Raw genomic sequence first — 24,077 nt, 5'->3', positions numbered from 1 at the left:
GCGACACACCTAACAGATCCATTGCAGACCCCACTAAGGACACAGTTTGGGACAAAATAAACCCGAGACAAGATCGGGGTGGGGAGTAACAGGGCGGTATTTAAAAACCTGCTGAAGGAGCTTCCGCGGCAGTTGTGAACTGGTGAATCTTCAGAGCTGAGACCTTCCACACCAAACATTGGCATAAATGCCGAGTAACAGAACCAGAATTGAGCGCAGTAGGATGCAGAAGGTAAATCCGGCCCTTTCTGATGAGCTGGCGCAACATAAGAGTAAACATTACTTTTTCCAAAACGAGTTAACTTATTTTTTGTTTGTTTAATTTGGCATTGACTCTTACCTGTTTTTTGCCAAGCAGCTGGAAATGAAAATGGTTCTCTTGAGTTGAAAATTACAATGCTTTTAGAAATACATTTCTTTGTTTTCCAGGAAGTTGAATTGTCATGTATGTTGTGTGAATGGGCATCTAAAACCAATTCTGCTTGTAGAAAGCGGGGTTGTAAAGGGAAGTGGAATGATGGTTTTCTTAAACCTAATTTCGTTTTCATAAGTTAAATTCCTACACTACAGTTGGAGTAACATCGCCCTCAGTAGTACAGTTCTTGCAGTTGTGCGAATGTATATTTAAAGACCACCATTGTAAGTGCAGGATATTATAAATCTGAATGTCGTCTCTCCTTGAGACGTTGCTCCACCTTTAAGGTTTTGTTTAAATAGTCATGCTTTGAGTTTGAGAATTTCCAATCAGTTCATTTTATCTTTGCCCAATTTGTTCCAGAAAAACACTGAAGCTTTGAAATGGTTTGTTTTCGAATAAGTAGTGCATCTGCTGTTTAAGACAAAGCACTGCATGAGATTAAGTTGCTTTTTTAAATTTCTGTTCATTAATCTGGTGCAGAGAATCATTTACTTTTGACAGCATATGTGTGTTTCATTCTTTATGTTTTATGACAGCAAGAGCAGGGGCTTTATAATATGCAATTCCGTGTTGTAGATGTTTGTGATTTATGTCTCTTTACTATCATAGCATTTAATTGTTGTGGCCACTGCCAAAACTGAGCAGGTTTAGATTTGAAGTCAGAAGAATTCTTTTAATAATCCATCTGTTGTAATTAAATGCAGTTCAGTGAAGATAAATCTGAAGTTATATATTTTGAACTCTGAAAGCAGTGCAAACAGCCTCTTTGTGTCAATTCCATCAAGCCCTTGCAGAACTTCTTTTTTCATTCATGGGATGTTGTCATCACTGGGAAGGCCATTCCATAACTGCCCCTGAGAGGTGGCAAGCCAACCTCTTGAACCACTGTAATCCATGAAATGCAGGTCGTCCCTGTCAAGGAGAGAGTTCCAGGTCCTCAACTCACTGACAATGAAGGAACATATATTGGGGTACATTTCCAAGTCTGGACAGAGCGCAACTTGCTAGATATAGTTGCTGTTCACACAGCTCTTCTCTGTCCAGACAGTGAAAGTACTCCTCAATGTTGAACAACACTTAGAGGAAGCATTGAGGATGGCAAGGGCATAAAATGTACTCTGGGTGGGGGATTTCAATGTCCACCACCAAGAGTGGCTCAGCAGCACTACTCTAATCGAGCTGGTCGGATCCTAAAGGACATAGCTGCTAGACTGGGTCTGCGGCACATGGTAAGGGAACCAACAACAGGGAAAAGTATACTTGATCTCATCCTTACTAATCTTCCAGCTGCAGTTGCATCTGTCCGTGACAGTATCGGTAAAAGTGACCATCACACAGTCGTTGTGGAGACGAAGTCCTGCCTTCACATTGAGAATAACTTCCATCGTATTGTGTGACACTATCACCGTGCTAAATAGGACAGACTTTGTACAGATCTGGTAGCTCAAGACTGTGCATTCATGAGGCACTGTGGGCCATCAACAGCAGCAGAATTGTACTTCAGCACAATCTGTAACCTCATGGCCCGGCATATCCCCCACTCAACCATTACCATCAAGCCACGGGATCAACCCTTGTTCAATAGAGAGTGCAGGAGGGCATGCCAGGAGCAGCACCAGGCACGCCTGAAGATGAGGCATCAACCTGGTGAAGCCACTAAACAGGACTACTTGCACGCCAAACAGCAAAAGCAGCGAGTGATAGACAGAGATAAGCAATCCCACAACCAACAGATCAGATCTAAGCTCCGCAGTCCTGCCACATCCCTTCTGGTCTAGGCCCAAAACGTCAGCCTTCCTGCTCCTCTGATGCTGCTTGGCCTGCTGTGTTCATCCAGCTCTACACCTTGTTATCTCAGATTCTCCAGCATCTGCAGTTTCTACTATCCCTGCTCAGAGACGCCCAGTTTGGGTTCCGCCAAGGCCACTCAGCTCCTGACCTCATTACAGCCTTAGTTCAAACATAGACAAAACAGCTGAATTCCAGAGGCGAGGTGAGAGTGACAGCCCTTGATATCAAGGCTGCATTCGACTGATTGTGGCATTAAGGAGCCCTCACAAAACTGGTATCAATGGGTATCAGGGGACAAACTCTCCGGTGGTTGGATTCATACCTGACACATAGGAAGATGGTTGTGGTTGTTGGAGGTCAGTCATCTCAGCTTCAGGACATCTCTGCAGGAGTTCATCAGGGTAGTGTCCTAGGCCCAACCATCTTCAGCTGCTTCATCAATGACCTTCCCTCCATCATTCGGTCAGAAGTGGGGATGTTCACCGATCATTGCACAATGTTCAGCACCATTCGTGACTCCTCAGATACTGAAGCAGTCCGTGTTCAAAGGCAGCAAGATCTGGACAATATCCAGGCTTGGGCTGACATGTGGCTAGTGACATTCACGCCACCCAAATGCCAGGCTTTGACCATCACCAATAAGAGCCAATCTAACCACCACCCCTTGACATTCAATGGTGTTACTATCACTGAATCCCCCACTATCAACATCCTGGAGGTTATCATTGACCAGAATCTCAACTGGACTCACCACACAAACACAGTGGCTACAAGAGAAGGCCAGAAGCTTGGAGTACTGCAGCGAGTAATTCACTTGCTGACTCCTCAAAGCCTGTCCTCATCTACAAAGCACAAGTCAGGAGTGTGGTGAAATACTCCCCACTTGCCTGGGATGGGTGCAGCCCCAACAACACTCAAGAAGCTTGACATCATCCAGGACAAAGCAGCCTGCTTAATTGGCACTACATCCATAAGCATCCAGTCACTCCACCACCAGCACTCAGTAGCAGCAATGTGTACTATCTACAAGATGCTCTGCGGAAATTCACCCAAGGCCCTCAGACAGCACCTTCTAAACCCACAACCCCTTCTATCAGAAGGACAAGGGCAGCAGACATATGCGAACACCACCATCTCAAAGTTCCCCTCCAAGTCACTCACCATCCTGACTTGGAAATATATTGTCGTTCCTTCACTGTTGCTGGGTCAAAATCCTAGAATTCTCTCCCTAATAGCATTGTGGGTCAACCTACAGCAGGAGGACTGCAATGGTTTAAGAAGGCAGCTCAGCACCACCTTCTCAAGGGCAACTAGGGATGGGCAAGAAATGCTGGCCAGCGAGTGACGTTCACATCCCACAAATGAATAGAAAAAAAATTGCCGATTTAGAAGGTCCTTTTAAAGAAACCACAAACAAGTTCCCTCTGTACATCTTCTAAGTCGTACACACTGAAAGCATTGCGCATTATTGGTGTTGGAAGTGAATCTTCAATGTGGTGCATGGGATGCAAACAGGCTCTTTTATCCTGAAAGGTTTCATGCTTCTTGAGTGTTGTTGGAACTGCATTCACGAGGCAAGCGAGGGAGTATTGTATCACATAACTGACTTGTTGAAAATAGAAAGACAGGAAGGTAATTATTTGCATCAGCCTCTGACACAAGAGCAAAATCTTGTGGATGCAGGAAATTGAAAATAAAAATGTTGTAAAAATCTCATCAGGTCTGTTAACATCTGGGTAAAGAGAAAATCAGAGTTTTAGGTTAATGACCCTTCATTAGAATTGGGAAAAGTTGGAAATGTAATTTTCAGGGGGGAGAGATTGAAACAAGAACTACAGAAACAGTTGGAGGTCAAAGCCAAGGGAAATTAAAATGGACAGTTTAAAATATAAATTATGTATCCAGTGAGGTTTGAGTTGCAGAATAATGAACAGCTGCCTTCCAAAACCAAAAGATTAGGGCTGCAAAAAAGCCAAAGAAAGGAAATTGAGTTGTGACAGAGATTATCGCATGAAATTTTTGAATTTAGTATTGACTCCAGAATCATAGAATCCCTACAGTGCGGAAGCAGGCCATTTGCGTTCACACTGATCCATTGAAGAGTACCCCACCCAGGCATATCCCCCCACCCTATCTATGTAATCCTGTATCTCCCATGGCTAACCCACCTTGCCTGTGTATCCCTGTCATGGACAGATTCATATGCAGCCAGCAGGATGTAAAGTGCCAAATCAAAAGATATGTTTTTCAAGCTTGCATTGAGCTTAATTGGAACACTGTGGTAAGCCAAGACAGGACATAACCATGTGCAAGCAAGTTGAAGAATTGAGATAGCAAGCTACCTGAAGCTCAGGGTTATGATTGCAGTCTGAACAGAGGTATTCTGCAAGGAGATTACTCAATCTGCATATTTTTCTCCACAGTTTGGAACTAACCACATTTTAAGCAGAAAATACAATTGGCTGAATTGAAACAAATATATTTAAAGTTTTGGCAAAGATCTGTAGCTCGGATTGTGGGTGAGGTTGTTGTCTTGCTCACCAAGCTGGCTTGTTCTCGTTCGGATGTTTTGTCACCATGCTAGGTAACATCATCAGTGGATGATGTTATTCTACTCCGCTAGGAATTTATACTGTATGTCTGTTATGGTGAGTCGTGTCATTTCCGGTTTTGATCTGTATGGGTTTGGGTGGAGAACCATGCCTCTAGGAATTCCCGTGCGTGTCTATGTTTGGCTTGGGTTACTATGGTTACTTTGTCCTAGTTAAACTGATAGCCTTCATTGTCTGAATGTACCGATATTCAGGAGTGTCTGTCGTGCCATTTTACAGTTCTCCACCCGTAATGCAATCAACAAGCATGTAGAATTGGACCCCATATACAAACCCATACAGATCAAAACCAGAAATGACACTAATCACTATAACAGACCGGACAGTATAAATTTCAAACGGAGTAGAATAACACCGCTTTATCGGAGGCTCCACTGATGATGTCACCTAGCACGGTGACGAAATGTCTGAATGAGAACAAGCGAGCAAGTCAACAACCTGAAACAAATATACTTGAGTTACTGTGTCACTTGGAAGCAGTGTTTGGAACATTGGACAGTTGGAGAGATGATGCGAAAGAACAGGTGTTGTCTTTTCTCCTGTTGCATGGAGAGATGTAGGAAGTGGATGAGACGTTGCGATGACAGAGGAATGAACTATGGATTTGATTTGATTTGATTTATTAGTGTCACATGTACCTAGGTACAGTGAAAAGTTTTGTTTTGCATGCAGTACAGGCAAATGGTACCATACAAAGTGCATAAGGGTAATAGTACAGAGCAAGGAATACAATATCAGCTGCAAAGAAGGTGGACAAAGAGCGAGGGCAATATTACTTTTAAAATTTGTGAGGTTTATTCATAACAGTGGCGAAGAAGCTATTCTTCAATCTGTTGGTACGTGTTAAAGCTTTTGTATCTTCTGCCCGATGGAAGAGGTTGGAAGAGATTATAACTGGGGTGCGAGGGGTCTTTGACTATGTTGGCTGCCTTCCTGAGGCAGTGAGAAGTGTAGGTGAAGTCAGTGGATGGAAGGTTGCTTTGCATGATGGACTGGGCTGGGTTCACAACTGTCTGTAGTTTTTTACACTCCTTGGCAGAGCAGTTGCCATACTAAGCCCATGATGCATCCGGAAAGAATGTTTTCTGTGGTGCCTCTATAAAAATTGATTACAGACATGCGAATTTCCTTAGCCTCCTGAGGAAGTAGAGACATTGTTGTGCTTTCTTGACCATTGCATCAACATGGGAGGACCAGGACAGATTATTGGTGACCGTCACTCCTAGGAACTTGACATTCTCAATCATCTCCATCTCAACTCTATTGATGTAGATAGGGGTGTGCCCTCCACCTTGTTTCCTGACATTTGCTCTTGCAGATGTTGAGGGAAATATTGTTATCTTTATGCCATGCCACCAAGTACTCTATCTCTTTCCTTTATTCTGTCTCGTCGTTGTTTGAGATCCAGCCTACAACGGTGGTGTTTTCAGTGAATTTGTACGTGGAGTTCATGAAATTTGACCACACAGTCATGGGTGTACAGGATGTAAAACAAAAGGCTGTGTACACAGCCTTGTAAGGTGCCAGTGTTGAGGATTATCCTGGAAGAGATGCTGTTGCCTATTCTCACTGATTTCGGTCTGTTGGTCAAGAAGTTGAGGATCCAGTCACAGAGGACACAGCAGAGATATGGGTCTCAGAGTTTGGAGATTACTTCGATTGAAATTACGGTGTTGAAGTTGGTGCTGTAGTCAATGAGTAGGAGCCTGACATGGGTCTCTCATTATCCAGATATTCCAGGGATGAGTGTCAGGCCAAGGAAATGGTGTCTGTCATGGACCTGGTGTGACAGTAGGAAAAATGCAAGGGATCAAGGCAGGCTGGGAGGCTAGAGTTGATATGAGTCATGACTAACCATTCAAAGCACTTCATAATAATGGAGGTCACAGTCACTTCGAGGTAGTCATTGAGGCAAGCATGAGTTTTCTTTCATTCTGGGAGGATGGTGGTCTTCTTGAAGCAGGTTAAAGATGTCAGCGAATACTCCCGCCAGCTGGTGCATGCAGGATCAGAATGCACAGCCACGGGCTCCATCTGGGCCAGTTGCTTTCCATGGGTTCACTCTCAAAAAGGTCAATCTGACGTCTGCAGTGGTGACTGAGGAAACAGGTGCATCTGAGGTACGCAGTCCTCTTCACACTTGTTCATGAATTCTGTAATAATATTGGCACACATAGTTTGGTTGCCTGCTGTGTTCTTGAATATGGACCAGTCCACTGGTGTTGTGCAGAAAGCAGATTCTTCTGAAAACTGAAATGCAAGAGGAAAGATGTGTTCGGTGATGGCATCACACTAGAGGTGACTAAATGGGAAAGGCTTATTTGTTGAGTGTGGATATTTGTAGCATGAAATGTGGGGATAAGGGAAATCATCTTAGGGTTTCAGAAGGGAGGAATTGACGTGAGACAGCACAAACGCAGGAGATGGATTAGACACCATCGAGGACCCTGTGACAGCAGAGAGTGGTGTGGATTCCTCAGTCGAGGAAAATTGAAGACATGACGCAAGAAATATTGAGGAAGATTACGTAATCAGAACAGATCCAACAGAGGCAGAGAAACTGGAAAAATGCGGAAGAGCTTTACTGGAAGCAGGATGTGAGGAATTGTGTTTGAGCCCATGGCCTTTTCTCACAGATGGAGACAGATAAGGAAAGGAAGGGAAGAGTCATTGTCCAATTTTACAAGGGCTTTTTGATGGCACATTCAGTCAAATGCTACCTCGAAGTCAACCTGTCACTCTCATTTCACCTCTGGAATTCAGTTCTGATGGCCCCTTCTGGTCCACGCTGAAATGAGATTGAGAGCTGAAAGATCATGATGGCATCCAAAGTGAGTGTTGGAGCAGGTTATTGGTGTGTAGATTCCAGTTGATTAAAGTCTCATATTTGTAATCGTACCAGTGGTTGGACTCAGCTTCGCAGTCTCTTCTAACGAACAATCTTCTCATCTGAGAAATTGCTCTCATTTCTTCAGGCCATTCACACAAAGACAATCTGATTTTAGTCAGTTAAATTCAATCCATCGTTATGCTACCACTTTGCATCATGGTGTAGCAGCCTCTCATGGCACACCATAAACCAGAATGCTCCAATTTATCAATCAGACGGTTGGTCACATCTCATGAGAAATTCTGAATCAATCAATTTTAATCTGAAAACAGATCAAAGTGATTATGGTAAAAATGTAATTTGATATTAAAGCAGCAAACACTGAATGTTGAAATGCGGAAACTCCAAAGGTAATAAACAGTGATTTGAGCTCACAGAAAGAAGATTTGATTGTTTTGCTGTTCTCTCCTCTGTGATATGCTAACCTGAGAGAGGGAGAACGACTGTAGCCATATTGCTAATTACATCGAATAATTTCCCAGCAAATGTAATTTGATATAAGGCTCTAACAGGCAAATGACCATCACAACACTCTTTGAAACAGGCAGTGGGTTTGATTTACCAAGCCCTGAAATATTCGAGTGGACCTGGTGAACCAAACTTGAATCTGAGGAGGAACATCTTGTTCCTAAATGTACAAATTTACTGATGACGCCAAATGTAAGTTGTGAGGAGGGTGCAAGGAAGTTCAAGAGGACTTGGATTGGATAAGTGAATGGGCTAGAACATGGCTGTTGGACTATAATGGATAGTGGGCTTGTTTATGAGGAGAGATTAAGAAAACTGTATCTGTATCCTCACAAAAATGTATCCATCTCAGATTTAAAATAAACAATTGATCCAGCATCCACTGCCATTTTTGGAAGAGAGTTCCAAACCTTGACCACCAATTCTTCTGAATGGTCTGGCCCTAATTTTTAGACTGTGCCCTCCAAGTCCTAGGATCCCCACCTAGCGGAAATAGTTTATTTTTATTTACCCTATCTTTTCCTGTCAGTATATAGGATCACTGTTCAGCTTTCTGAATTCTAGAGATCACAGGCCTGATTTGCATAATCTGTCTTCATATCTTAATCCCTGAAGTCCAAGTATAATTCTTGTAAACCTATGTGGTCTTCTCTCTGAGGCCAATACATCCTTATGTTGGAGATAGTGTGGGAAATGGCATTGAAGTGAACATCTCTGGAATACAGAACAGGCTGGGTGGATGGCTGAATGGTCAATTCTTGTTCCTATATTATGGTGTTCAGTCTATGTTACATATCATAGATCATAGATCATAGAATCCCTGCAGTGTCGAAACAGGTCCTTCGGCCCAACAAGTCCACACCGACTCTTGGAGCATCCCCTTTAACCCACCTAAGCTACACATTCCTGAACACTATGGGCAATTTAGCATGACCAATCCACCTTGCCTGCACGTCTGTGGACTGTGGGAGGAAACCGGAGCAAACCCACACAAACACAGGGAGAATGTGCAAATTCTACACAGTCACCCGAGGGTGGAATCGAACCCGGTTCCATGGCGCTGTGAGGCAGCAGTGCTAACCACTGTGCCACCCCAATATCTCGTAGACATGGACAATGAACAAAGATAAGCTGAATCCATTGAGATGTGGACAGAAAAGAAGCCTACACAGAGGAAAAAACTAATGAGGAAGTTCTGGAATTGGCTGGAGGAAAGACAAAATTAGGACCGTACATCCGTGAGAAGGATATTATATTTCAGTCATATCACTGGAGCAGACAGCGACCAGAAGAAAAGATGGATATAATGTGTCCAAGGAGCCATTTGACTTGCATGAAAAATGTTAGGGGAGTACAGGACAAGACAGAGAAGGAGACCCATTGCAGTCAATCTTCTGAGAAGAAGATGACACTCATGAATAGACACAATGATGAAATTGGAGATCTGGAAAAGAACAGGTAGCCCTGTCAACATTGTTCCTCAATACAGTACCAACACCCAAGGAGTTTTCCAATGGTTAGCTCAGCTGTGGATCACGTTTTTATGAGTAGAGGTGGACAGCTAGTCTAAAATTTTTAAAAGTCCTATTGGAGGCAAGCAGATAGCCTGAGCAACCAGACTGTGTCTGTCTTGATCAGCCCTCCATTGGAGATGAAGGTTTCATGCTCCAAAGAGGGATCCGCAGGGAGGAAATCCCACCCCAGAGTCCTCTCCATGCTCAGCTCTCTAGGTGGGGCTTCCAGTGACTCAGGGCCAGCAGCACGTGTATCCTGTCTGCAGCTGTCCCTATGTGCATGGGGAATCTCCCTAAAGACTGCTGAACAGGCCTTGCTGAAAGCAAGTGCGGCCTTGGCACCCCTATTCAGTCAAGGTGCTGAAACCCACTTTAAAATTCTGCCCAGAGTTTCTCTCATCTCTCTAATTTTTTTCAACCTCTTTCTGTTTCCATGTTTCAAGCATCTAAAATTATTTTCCTGTTTCCTTTTTCATCATCGTATGCTCTCCATCACACAATGTGATCATCAACATTTTCATGTCTTGCCAACTATGTTTCAGTTATATGACTGATGGGACTGATGATCTCAGCCTCTTGTCACTTCAAAAATGTCATCAAAGCATTCACACCTAGTTTCATTATCAAATCTTATTTCTGTGCAATCCTTGGTCTCGTTTGTTGCATTTACTTGTCTATTCAGTTCAGGTAGTTTAATCCCCATTGTTTAGATATGTCAAAGGCCTCTTTGCATTGACTCAGTCTTCACACCATTCCTCTGTATAGCACTTGAACTGTGTGGTGCTAGTCTCTTCAATTTGATTTTGTCCAAGCTGTAAGTGCTTTCAGAGACATCTCATGACCGAAGAGTATGGTGCAGTGTCCACAAAACTGGCCGTTCATATTGGCCTTGTTGGCAACTTGGGAACCTTATGCAGCTGTAACACTTCTGGCCTTCCTTTGGATACTTGGATGTTGGATGCAGGTTCTTAGAGTATTCAGAGCCGAATTTCAGTGCTTGCCTCCTGGTGGCTCTGTTGACCACGGTGCAGACCCGGTTGTTCTGATTTTGTCCCACCATTGAATTTTCACAATGGAATTGAATTGTGCACTCTTTCATGAAACTGTAATTTTAACATTATGCCATAATTAAAGATAGGTGACCAAAGGGAATCTGGTGGGGAATGTTGTCTCCATGCTATTTATGTGGTATCCTCCCTCCTACCTTTCTGGGATCCTACACATAGCACCTCCCAAGCTGGCATCTGATTTACCTGGCAAGCTACAACACTTGCTTTCTGGATTTATAGTTTGAAAGCAGCTGTAAAAGTAGGTGTTAGAAACTTTACATTTCAGAACACTGCTGTCTACTGTAACAACATTTCACTTTCCTTTGACAGTTCTGCACTTTTAAAGAACCATCACAATGCAAGTACAGTTTCTCATTTTTGAGGGAGCCCTGAGTGGAACCTCCGCTCAGAAATGCAGATCTCCCTCATTTATGAAAAAACGGGAAGGGCCAGAGTGGTAATCTCTGAGATCCATTTGGTGTAGGTACACCAAAAATATCTTTTGAGATGGAGTTGTAGGATTTGGACCTAGCAACACTGAAGGAGGAGACCGATAGGGTGGGAATTGGTTACAGTTGTCCTACTTCTTGTGTACAGGACATATTGAGTAATTTCACACATTGTTGGTTCGATGCCAGTGTTATTGCTGTACTGGAATAGTTGGGTTCATGTACGTCAAGTTCTGGCTTGCTAAGTCATTTCAGAGGACAGTCAAGACTCAAGCATGTTACTCTGAGTCTGCAGTCATACGTGGGACTGATCACGGAAGTAGACAGGTTTACTTCCTGATGGGACATCAGCGAACCAGATGTGTTTTTTCATCAATCGATTCACCATTGTGTTTTAAATTTCGTCATGTTCTTGGTGGATTTTAAACCCAGCTCCCCAAAATATGACCTGGTCTCTGGGTTATTAGTCTAGTGGCAATACCATTGTCTCCCTGTGAAGTGAAACATATTGGATTTTTGGGGTCAAGGTAGACACAAACTAAACATTCTTTCTTTGATATAGAAACCACCTTTGTGCTCTGAATAGAAAGCAAAGTATTGAGATAAGTTTCAAACCATAACACTGATATACCGTCACAATGACTTGTGTTCAATGTGTTTAGACATTCATGACATTTACTGCATTGCTACTTTAGTTTACTGCGCCTGTGGTGATCCAGTTATTACGGCACACATCTACTGTACTGCTTCAATCATATGAGACTCCTGTTTTTCACATCGTAAATCTATCACCACAGTATCAAGCTAATTATATGGACATAAGGAACGGCTGTGCTGCAGGAGTCAAATTGTTGCCATCATTAATCAGCAGGAAGCTTTCAATAATCACCTCTGCTGAACTGAAAGTCTGAAAAATTGATCACGCTGCAAGCATGTATCTTTGATTTACTGTCCTGTTTAGTGATAAATTACCAAATAACTTTGTCAGCTCACATCACAACCAGATGTGTGTCAAGAAGCTCACGTGTAAACATAGTTTGTTGCTAAGAATTAAATTCACAGATTTCCAGGAATGGTGTATAATGTAATCAACATCCATCTGGCAAAGGAAGAAGCAGGAGCCAATCAGTCTTCCTCACAGGTTTTTTTTCACAATATTTAGTGCAGCACAAGAGCAGACTACTATTCCCTTCCACAGGCCAGCTGAACCTCAGTAGAAACAGCTTCTTAAAAATTATTTTCACAATCAGTCTGTTCAGATATGTTAAGACACACCTGTCTGGCAGGTGTGACTTGAATTCAGAGCTTCATGCCCAGATGCCCAGAGGTAAAGATGCACTACAAGAAGTTAAGACTATGCAACATTAGCACAGTGTAATTCTTATTAATGAATAACAACTGAAGTGTTTAGTTTTATGTTATTTACTACTTGGGTCGGAGAGAGATTGGGAATCACAAAAATTCACAAAGTGAAGACTTCTGTGGAAGTAATAGAATTACAGGGAAGGCAAAGCTGAGTTTTAGATAAAGATGTGACGGTGGTGTGCATCACCGAAGATTATAATAAAAGAGACCATTCTATGTTAAGTAATTTTCCAGTATGATTCACAAAAGCTGCCTGCTAATTTAAGAGCAAGGAAAACACCATTGCCCATCTTACTTTGCCAACCTGGGCTGTGAACATTGTCACTTTGGGATCACAATAGCAACTATTAATTCAAGGCCATCAAAAAAGATTCTTGCAAAGTGCATATATCCTTGCTGTGAGAAGGCACCTGTACCAGGAAAGTGGAGATGAGAATTCAGCAGACGACATAAATGAATCGAGCTCGAGTCACTCTGTTGCATCAAATAATGTGGCTGCTGGAAATCTGAAATGAAAAACAGAAAGTTCTGGAGAATCTAAGCAGATCTGGCAGCATCTCGGAGAAGGAAAATGGTTAAGTTTTCAAGTCCTGTGCAAATCTTAATTGGAACTAAAGGGACTATATTGGATTTTGTGGCTGTTAGAAAGGGAGAAGAAGAGCAGATAGTGAGGGTCCCCAGAGCAAGAAGTAAAGTGAGTGTGAATGGGAGTAGAGGGAGATATAAACAATCCTTATTCATGGTGTGTGTTAACAAATTAAAATAGGTCAGCATTGCTGAGACAAACCCATGCAAACAACACTTTGTGGGCAAGGGTGTGCAATTAAAATGAAGAACAGTGTTCAAAATCTGAAGTTGTTGAAGGCTGTAAAATGCCAAAGTGGAAAATGAGGTACCGTTCTTCTAGCTTATGTTAGGATTTACTGAACACTGCAGCAGGCTAAGGATAGAAGTATTCAAATGGTGTATTAAAATGCCAAGTGAGGACATACTTATGGACAGAGTGGAGGTGATCCAGAAAGCAAGCATCCAGTCTGCATCTGGTCTCATCTGGTGTAGTGGAGACTGCTTTGTCTTTGGCAAGTACAGTAGACAAGGTCTCTGTTTCGCATCACATGTTCAAATTAATGACTGTGCTATATGTGACATATTTTTGCAAAAGCTTCAAATAATATGCTGTTGAACACCACAATAGATGGTCAATTGTAAGTGCTTCCAAACAGAAAGATTTGCATTTATATAGGACATTTCATAACTGTTGGATACCATAAAACACTTTGCAGCCAATTCAATACTTTTTGAAGTGTTGTCACTATGAATGGCATGGTAAATTCCCACAAAAAGGAATGCGATCATGACCTATTTTTTTGTTGTGTGACGCTGTTTGAGTGAGAAGTGTTGGCCAGGACACGAGAAAAATCCATCCTGCTCTTTTCCAAAATAGTTCTATGTCAAGCTTCATACCCACCAAATGGACTGGAAGGGCCTTTTTTTAGCACCTCAGCTGAAAAACAGCAACTGTAATGATGCAATGTACCCTTTTACTGTCATGAATTGTCGTCATTTATTTTTGTCCTCAAGTCCTGCAGTGCAATGTAATCCCAGAATCTTAACTGAGCCACAATTTCACAGTGCATGTCTCCAAATGTTAACTGGCAAGTATAATTGTCTTCCCTGGAACTAAAACAGTTAAGTGGAATGGATAGGGTCAATTGAGAAAAACTATCCAGGAGGAGCGGGTCATAGTACAAAAATTGAAGCTTCACCTCTCAGGTGTGAGTCTAGGAAACCCTTCTGCCTACAAAGAATGACAGAAGGTTTGAACTTTCTTCTGTGAACAACAACTAATGTCAGATTAAATGAGAGTTTAAACCCTAAATTGATAGATTCTTGTTAACCAGAGGTAGCAGCTGGGCAATTGTGGGCAGATTTTGGTTGCAGATCAGGTATAAAGTCAATGATGGCAGAACAGGCTTGAGAAGCTAAATAACCTCCTGTTGTTTCTTGTTTTGCTGTGTCTGATATTCCTATAGCATTGTGCTCCAAGTAATGTGAACTATTTTCATGAGAATACGACATACCCTTCTCATTGAATTGGTTTATACCAAGGTAGTGGGATCAAGCATTATCATTGTATCGCGATGTCATGAGAAGATTTTGATCCCATCTAGAATCTATCATTCTTGGCAAATTTCTATAGTTAATATTGCCTAGGATATAACCATGAGATTCCATGCCAACTAAATGTGCTGCTGACAGTTTATCCGTACCATAACAGTACATGCTAATCTCAGCATGTTTCTTGTCCATCTATGTACAACAGTAATAGTGATCAGCCAGCATTACAAGTTATGCATATCGAATACATATGCAGCACTTCACTATGTGCTTCACTTTGCACTTTCTAATGGAGAGAAGATAAATATTTGCAGAAATATAGAGAACTGTGGAAAGAACAAGTAAGGTTAGTTTTGGATAGCATGAATGAAGAGCCTGAAAAGATTCAGAAAATGCTGAAGAAATTCAGTGGTTCTGACAGCATCTGTGGAGAATCATGTCTGCCTTTGTTTCAGATTTCCAGCATCTTGGTTTTATATTAGCCTGAATAGATTATTGGCTTCAAATTTCTCTGTTTTTACAAGGCCATAAGATATCTGTACTCCTACAGTTCTGGCTCCTTGCTGATCTCCAATTATAATCACTCTGCTATTCATGGACATAATCACTCTCTGCTGTTCGGGGAGACAATAAGGAGCTGCTCCTTAAAATCTATCCCTGACCAAGATTTTGGTCATCTGTCTTGATAGCTCTTGTGTACAGCTTGGTATCAATTTTTCTTCTTGATTTTGTCTTGTACAATGCCTTGGGACAGTTTTCTCCATAAAAATGCAAGTTGTTCAAAATCTTGATTTATATATGAAGCACAAGCTCTTTCATTAAGTTACAATCCCTGGCCATATTGCCAACTTTTGGTGTGATCTGGAACTTTTATTTTAAAAGTAGATAAAGTGAGAGATCCAGGGGATTTAGAGAATAAAGGCAAAATGTTCAATGATTTTGAACAAACAACAATACACTTCACTGTGCAACCTTAGAATAGGAATATAATCTACATTAAAATTGTAGGGAGGCAATTGCCTTGTGATATTATCGCTGGACTGTTAATCCAGAGACCCAGGTAATGTTCTAGGGACCTGGGTTCGAATCCTGCCACAGCAGATGGTGGAATTTGAATTCAATAAATATCTGGAATTAAGAGTCTAATGATGACAATGAATCCATCGTAGATTGTCGGAAAAACCCATTTGGTTCACTAATGTCCTTTAGGGAAGGAAACTGCCATCCTCACCTGGTCTGGCCTACATGAGACTCCAGAACCACAGCAATGTGGTTGACTCTTAACTGCCCTCTGAGCAATTAGGGATGGACAATAAATGCTGGTCTAGCATTTTTACTAGTAAAAAAGAATTAAAATGTACTACACCCAGAATGAATTTGTGGTAAATATGGTTAATGGACTGTGATCAAAAACTATACCATGTGCAATAAGTAACCAATGCAATCAAGACAGATTCCACAAATTTCTCAGCAATCCTACCTGCCCCAACCTCCCCTCAATCATTAATGTCATGATGGGACAAGAAATCTCCTCAAACATCACAAGGGATCACAATTCTTCACTTGTGCAGATATGACCTTGGAACTCTCTCAAGAGTGCTGCTGCCTCAGTGACCACTCCTGTCCTTGTGGATCACTATCCTTCCTTGGATTTAAGTTCCCTTGGATTCCAAAACTGCACTCTAGCTCCTATTAACGAGCTCTTCACTGACAGTCAGCTTCACATGGCCAGGCCCACTCCTGCATTTTTCCCCTTGCTCCAAACTTGGTCAGATACATCAAGTAAATATTGTTTGTAAGCTTTCCAAGCCCCAATTTCCCAGCTGTACTGGAGTATCAATGCTTGTTGCCTTCTTCCAAGCACCACACGGCTTTCCTCAACACAGAGCCAGTGATTCTCAGACCTTTTCAGCTCCTCAGGACTTCTTCTGAGTCTTGACTCCAACCCTTGACTCCAACCCTTAAATCCTCAGACTTCTTTCTGACCCCTCACATCAAAGAGCAACTCATGTGCTCGTCATTCCTCACAATCTGTATGGTTCAGCTGCCTTCCCAGCAACCCAGCAAACTGTCGCAATCCTTACGTGGAGTTTTCAGCTCTCTCTCATCCTCTCACATCTTCCCTGACTTTCCCACCTTATAACCTTTGAGACTGTTGTAATTGGTATAGATCTTGCAGCTGCTCCTGGGGTAGCAGACTTAGTCAAAGATTTATTGTAGTTTTCTTTTACGGTTTTACAGTTATTGTAGTCATTGTAGTTTTATAATATAAGAATTTTTTCCATTTTGTTTTATTAACATTCCAAAAAAATCCAAAAAGAACAAACAAAAATAATCACGATTTTTTTCAAACAGACGTTTTTTTAAACGTTTTGTTTTAAGCGTCTGCAGTGAACGGCTGACATTTCTTTTATTTTTAATTCAGAAATTAGAAAAGTTGATATGTGTTTTGGGGCTTTTTTTTGCATACCAAAGTTTTTTTTAAAATAAGGAGTTGTGTTTTTGTTCCGGAAAGTCCTACACGTGGCCAACTCCGGAGTGGATTTTTTTCTTCCAGGAATTTATTGAGGAGGAATCGTTTTTGTTCAGTTAATCAGCTAAGTCGTTAATTTTATTTAATTCTTACATATTTGATGAGTATATTTTAAATTTTTTTTCCATTTTATCATTATTTTCTGTAGGTAATAAAAGGTAGTTTATTTTATACATAAGGTGTTATTGAAACATCCTTTTTTTAGGCTTAATGTTATGAAGGCCATATGTAAGGTACAGAGTGAGATGGCTAGTAGATTCAGAAAAGTTAGTATCCAGTAGATGAGTGACTGTCAGGAAGGGTAAGAAGGTAGCTGTTCCTCTATCAAATAGATATTCAGTTTTTGGAACAGTTCAAGGGGATTGTCTCTCTGAGGAAAATGGAAGAGCGAGCCAGTTATCGGGGACTCCCCTGTCAGGGCATTGACAGGCAATTCTGTGGCAGTAAGTGTAAATTTAGGATGGTTTGTTGCTTTCCTGGTGCTAGGATTGAGGATGTTCCTAAATATTTCAAGCATATTGTTAAAGATGAGATTAAGAAGCCAGAAATCATTGTACACATTGGTAGGAATGACATTTTTAGGGAAAAGCTTAAAGCAGTACAGAGTGGATTTAAGAAGTTAGGGAGAAGGTTAAAAAATAAAATCTTAAAAGTAGTAATTTCTGGTTTACTCCCAATACCAAACTCAAACAAGGGAAGGAACAAAAGGTTAAAGGAAATAAATCAATGGCTGAAGAGCTGGTGTATTGTTCAGGGATTCAGGTTTTTGGACAATTGGAATGTCTTTTGGGATAGAAAAGACCTGTTCAAAAAGGATGGGTCCAACTGAAACTGGAAAGGGACCAATATCTTAGCAGCGAGATTTGCTCATTCTGTTAAGGGAGACTTTATACTGATTGAGAAGGCGAGTGGAGGAATTCTTAAGTAACAGTGTAAATAGAAGGATTGTTGGGGTAGATTCTGAATGTGAGGAGAGCACGTCAATTAGAAAAGAAAGATGAGAGAGTCAGAGTATGTAGTAACTCTGAAGGACTAAATTGCATTTATTTCAATGCAAGGGGCCTTACAGGTAAATCTGATTAACTTAAAGCATGTTTAAGAACATGGGATTGGGACGTTATAGCTGAAACAGAAACTTGGCTGAGAGATGGACAAGACTGGCAGCTCAATATTCCCATTTTTAGATGCTCTAGAAAGGATAGAAAAGGAGGCAAGAAAGGAGGGGGAAGGTGGAATTTTTGATTAAGGAATACATTAGTGCTGTAACTAGGGAAGATATTTCTGAAAATTCATCCACTGTAAATATATGGGACGAAATTACAAATAAATAAGGAAAGATCACTTGGATGGGATTGTACTATAGGCCCCCCATCCCAATAGTAAGAGAGAAATTGAAAAACAAATATAATGGGAGATCTCAGATATATGTGAGCATAATAAGGTTGGAATAATGGGGAATTTTAATTTTCCAAACATTGATTGGGACTACCATAGTGTTAAAAGTTTGGATGGTGAAGAATTTGTCAAATGTGCTCAAGAAAATTTTCTTTATCAATATATGGATGCTCCTACCAGAAAAGGAGCAAAACTAAACCTTCGTTTGGGCAATAAGGCAGGGCAGGTGACTGAAGTAAATGTTGGGGAACACTTGGGGTCGAGCGATCATAATTCTGTTTGTTTCAAAATGGTTATGGAAAAGGATAAACCTTCCACAAAAGTTAAAGATTTTATTTGGAGTAAGGCAAATTCTAATGGTGTGAGACAAGAACTTTCAAAAGTTGATTGGAGTAGACTTTTCACAGGTAAAAGGATGTCTGACAAGTGGGAGGCAATCAAGAGTGTCATGACGAGAGTTCAAAGGCATTTTGTTCCTCTAAGAGTGAAGCTGGTGAGATTAAGGAACAATGGATGAATAAACATATTGAGGCTCTCGTCAAGAATAAAACAGAATCTTCTTTTTAAGATATAAACAAATTGTTTCAATTGAATCTCTTAATCAATATAAAGAGTGGAGGGGCATTCTTAAGAGCAAAATCAGGAAGGCAAAGAGGGGGTATGAGATAGCATTGGGCGGTAAGGTTAAGGATAATCCAAAGAGATTCTACAAATACATTAAGAGCAAGAGGTTAACGAGAGAGAGAGTTGGGCCTCTTAAAGATCAAGGAGGTCATTTTTGTGTTGAACCCCAGGAGATGGGAGAGATATTAAACGAATACTTCATGTCAGTTTTTACTGTTGAGAAAGAAATGGAGTCTAGAGAATGCAGAGAAATAAACTTTGATGTTTTAAAAGCAGTTCATATTACAGAAGAGGAAGTTCGAGAGGTCTTAGAGAATATAAAGGTGGATAAATCTCTGAGACCTGACCAAATATATCCCAGAATGTTGTGGGAAGTAAGGGAGGAAATTACGAGGCCCCTTGCAGAAATATTTGCATCATCTATAACTATGGGTGAATCACTGATGACTGGAGGGTGGCTAATGTTGTACCTTTGTTTAAGAAAGGTTGTAAGGAGAAACCAGAGAACTAAAGACCTGTGAGTCTGACTTTGGTTGTGGATAAATTGTTGGAGGTGATTGTAAAAGATAGGATTTATGGACATTTAGAGACGCAAAAATTGATTAGGGATAGTCAGCAAGGTTTTATGCGAGGAAAATCATCTGACAAACTTGATTGAGTTTTTTGATGAAGTTACGAAAAAAGTTTATGATGCCAGAGCAGTAGACATTGTTTATTTGGATTTTAGTAAAGCCTTTGACAAGGTTCTGCATGGTAGACGAATTAGTAAAGTGGCTCACATGGGATTCAGGATGAGCTTGCCACTTGGATACGTAATTGTCTTAATGGCAGGAGACAGAGAGTAATGGTGGAGGGTTGCTTTACAGGCCTGTGACCAGCAGTGTTCCACCGGGTTCGGTTCTGGGTCGTCTTCTGTTTGTCGTTTATATAAATGATTTGCGTGAGAATATCAAAGGCATAGAAGGTAAGTTTGCGGATGATACCGAAATTGGTGGCATTGTAGACAGTGAAGAAGGTTTTCTAAGATTACAAAGGGATCTTTCCCAAATGGCTCAGTGGGCTGAAAAATTGGCAGATGGAGTTCAATCTGGATAAATGCAAGGTATTGCATTTTGGTACAACAAACAATGGTAGGGCTTATACAAATAATGGTAGGGCCTTGGTTAGTGTTGTAGATGAGAGGGACCTAGGGGTGTAGGTTCATAATTCTTTAAATTTTGTGTCACGTATAGACAGGATGGTTAAAAAGGTAACAAGGTGTAGAGCTCGATGAACACAGCAGGCCAAGCAGCATCAGAGGAGCAGGAAAGCTGACGTTTCGGGCCTAGACCCTTCTTCAGAAAAAGGTGTTTGGCACGCTTGCCTTCATTGCTCAGTCCTTTGAGTTCAGGAGTTGGGATGTTATGTTGAGGCTGTACAGGACATTGGTGAGTCCTCTTCTGGAGTACTGTGTCCAGTTCTGGTTGCCCAGTTAAAGGAAGGATATTATCTAGTTGGTGAGGGTTCAGAAGAGATTTACCAGGATGTTGCCAGATATGGAAGGTTTGAGTTGTAAGGAAAGACTGGATAGGCTGGGAGTTTTTCACTGGAGCGTAGGAGGTTGAGACGTGACCCAACAGAAGTTTATAAAATAATGAGAGGTATAGATAGAGTTGACGACAGTTGTCTTTTCCCTCAGATGGGGAATTTCAAGACTAGGGGACACATTTTTAAGGTGAGAGGAGAGAGATTTAAATAAGACACAGGAGACAAATGTTTTACACAGAGGGTGGTTCGTGTGTGGAATGAACTTCCTGGTGAAGTGGTGGATACAGGTACAATTACAATGCATTAAACACATTTGGGTAGATACATGAAAAGGAAAGGTTTAGCGGGATATGGGCCTGGCGCAGTCAGTTTGAGTTTGGAATGATATTCAGAATGGATTGGTTGGACTGAAGGGTCTGTTTCCATGCTGAATTACTCTACGACTCTATAACTTCTCTTCAGTTACCTCCTGAGTTGTCCTAACTGACCTCTTGTAAACCTTGCAATAGCCCTTCTTCAATACTGTGCAGAATTGAATGTTACAGAAATTTTGAGACAAATGCTGGAGCCTTGGAACTGCTTGTAACCTGAAAGTTATATTCTCACCGAATGCTAGAAATGGATTTCACCATGTGTACGCCCACGTATATTACCTAGCTTCCATCTGTTGCTCCTTATAGGTGCAGCAGATTTTGTCAGAATTTCACCTTGAGAAAGAGGAGCTACTGGAAGTGATGCGGAGAATACAGCAGGAAATGGAGAAGGGCCTGCGGCTTGAAACTCATAAAACAGCCAGTGTCAAGATGCTACCCACTTACGTACGTTCAACACCAGATGGCTCAGGTAGAAAAAACTAAGCTGCTGAAAAATATTGACCCAACACTATGACTCCATAACACATTTTCATAATTGATTGCAAGATCATTGCATGAAAACATGATGCCCCTATAAACATAGTATAAAGTCTCTTGTGAACAACTTGACTCTGGTTATAACTCTTGCACTGGAACAATCAAATTCTAGCTTACTTTGATTCATTGTTTTAGTCAATATTTGACAACTACTCAAACGTTTAACAGTTAGTGGTCCCATGAGATTTGAGCAATGTGCAATGCTGGAAGGTAGCATTCTCATCCAAATATCATCATTCAATATATTCCATATTCAACATTCTTCTTTTTCCCATCCCTCTTCTATGCCATGTCTGTGATTTTTATTTGCACATACTGACATGATATGTCTTCAAGAAAACAAAAAGAGAGCTTGCATTAATACAGTATCTTTTCATGTCTTTCGGATATTCAGAATTTGCAGCCAATTGTCGTATAATCACTGTTGCTTTGCAGGTGAACAGGTAAGCTACTTTGTGTACAGCAAGTCCCCACAACAGCAGTAAGTAAACAGTAAACAGTTAAGTTGTTTGAGGGACAAGTTTTGTCCAGGACACTTGTTTAATTCAGTTCCAAGATCTCTCTTACTTTGTAGAGCTGTTTCAGAATTCCCTCCTGAACTTTGAAAAGTAAGAATTGTTTTGAAAGGTCTTCACCTGAAACATTAACGCTGTTCTGTTTATGCAGATTCTGCTGGACTTGCTGAGTATTCCAGCATTCTCTTTTATGTGAGTCGTAAGACGCTTTCTCTCAGCTTGTTTGGAATTTCTTTTGCAATTAGGCTTTCTTTCAATGCATGCACATTGAGTGACACATCTTCCCTTGTCCTTCACACTCAGAGGTGGGAGATTTCCTGGCGCTGGATCTGGGAGGCACAAATTTCCGTGTGATGCTAGTGAAAGTCGGTGAAGATGAGAACCAGAGTTGGAAAATTACAACCAGTAACCAGAGGTACTCCATTCCGATTGCTGTCATGACTGGCACAGCAGAAATGGTAAGAGCTTATAGTCTTACCCAATGGTATAGTCTGATTTAACTGCTTGTACTTGTGCAACTGTTCTTGCTTTTATTTCTGCATTTCTGAATATATTCAAGTCTTCCACATGTTTTGAATTGCTCAGGGTATGGGGAACCTATCATTCCCAATAAAAACCAAAAGAACTGCGGATGCTGTAAATCAGGAACAAAAACAAAGTTGCTGGAAAAGCTCAGCAGGTCTGGCAGCATCTGTGGAGGAGAAAACAGAGTTAACGTTTCGGGTCCGGTGACCCTTCCTCAGAACTGATGGTGGCTGGGAAAACGTCAAGTTATATGCAGAAAATAGGGAGGTGGGTGGGGTAGGGAGTAAACGATAGGATAGAGTCCGAAGAGAGAGAAAGACAGTTGGACAGACAAAGGAGTTGCTAACGATCAGGCTGGGAGAATCATCAGACGCCATTTCCGCCACTTCCAGACACATATTCCCCTCCCCTCCGTTGTCCGCCTTCCGCAGGGACCGTTCCCTCCGGTACACCCTGGTCCACACTTCCTTCACCCTCAACACCTCCCCACAGCCCTACGGCACCTTCCCCTGTAACCGGCGAAGGTGCAACACCTGCCCATTTACTCCTCCCTCCCCACCATCCAAGGGCCCAAACGTACCTTCCAGGTGAAGCAACACTTCACCTGTACTTCCAAGAATCTAGTCTACTGCATTCGCTGCTCACAATGTGGTCTCCTCTACACTGGGGAAACGAAGCGTAGACTTGGCGACCGCTTCGCAGAACATCTATGTTCCACTCGCAAAAAAGACCCTGAACTACCTGTTGCCTGCCACTTCAATGCACCACCCTGCTCCCTGGCCAACATCTCTGTCTCCGGCTTGCTACAGTGTCCCAGTGAAGCCCAACACAAGCTGGAGGAACAACACCTCATTTTCCGCTTGGGGACCCTACAGCCCTCCGGACTCAATATTGAGTTCAATAATTTTAGGGCCTAAACTCTCCCATGTCCCATCCCCCCACCCCCCACACCAGGCCTTGTTACCACATAGCCTGCCACGACACACCCCCTGTTGTTAGTCACTAACAGTCCCCATTAATAACTATTCACCCTCCCAGCCTGATCGTTAGCAACTCCTTTTTCTGTCCAACTGTCTTTCTCTCTGAGATAGTAGGAACTGCAGATGCTGGAGAATCCGAGACAACAAGGTGCAGGGCTGGATGAACACAGCAGGCCAAGCAGCATCATAGGAGCAGAGAGGCTGACGTTTCGGGCCTAGACCCTTCATCAGAAAAGGGGGAGGGGAAGGGGGTTTTGAAATAAATAGGGAGAGAGTGGGAGGCGGATAGAAGAGGGATAGAGGAGAGGATAGGTGGAGAGGAAACAAACAGGTCGAAGAGGCGGGGATGGAGCCAGTAAAGGTGAGTGTAGGTAGGGAGTTAGGAAGGGGATA

General features: G+C 41.8%; 1 protein-coding gene across 1 annotated transcript in view; it reads left to right on the top strand.

Annotated features, from left to right (window-relative positions):
- The first annotated feature begins 62 nt into the window (after positions 1 to 62).
- gck (glucokinase (hexokinase 4)) overlaps positions 63 to 24,077 on the top strand; it is a 45,887-nt gene continuing 21,872 nt past the window's right edge. The window contains exons 1-3 of the mRNA XM_048618508.1: positions 63 to 232; positions 21,434 to 21,596; positions 22,483 to 22,637. Coding sequence (XP_048474465.1) covers positions 188 to 232; positions 21,434 to 21,596; positions 22,483 to 22,637 — 363 coding nt within the window. The 5' untranslated portion in view covers positions 63 to 187. The remainder of the gene's footprint in view (positions 233 to 21,433; positions 21,597 to 22,482; positions 22,638 to 24,077) is intronic.

The sequence above is a fragment of the Rhincodon typus genome, chromosome 40, assembly GCF_021869965.1.
Source record: "Rhincodon typus isolate 14 chromosome 40, sRhiTyp1.1, whole genome shotgun sequence".
Lineage (NCBI taxonomy): Eukaryota > Metazoa > Chordata > Chondrichthyes > Orectolobiformes > Rhincodontidae > Rhincodon > Rhincodon typus.
The sequence above is the reverse complement of the archived record's forward strand: the minus strand, read 5'-3'. Positions and strand labels throughout refer to the sequence as shown.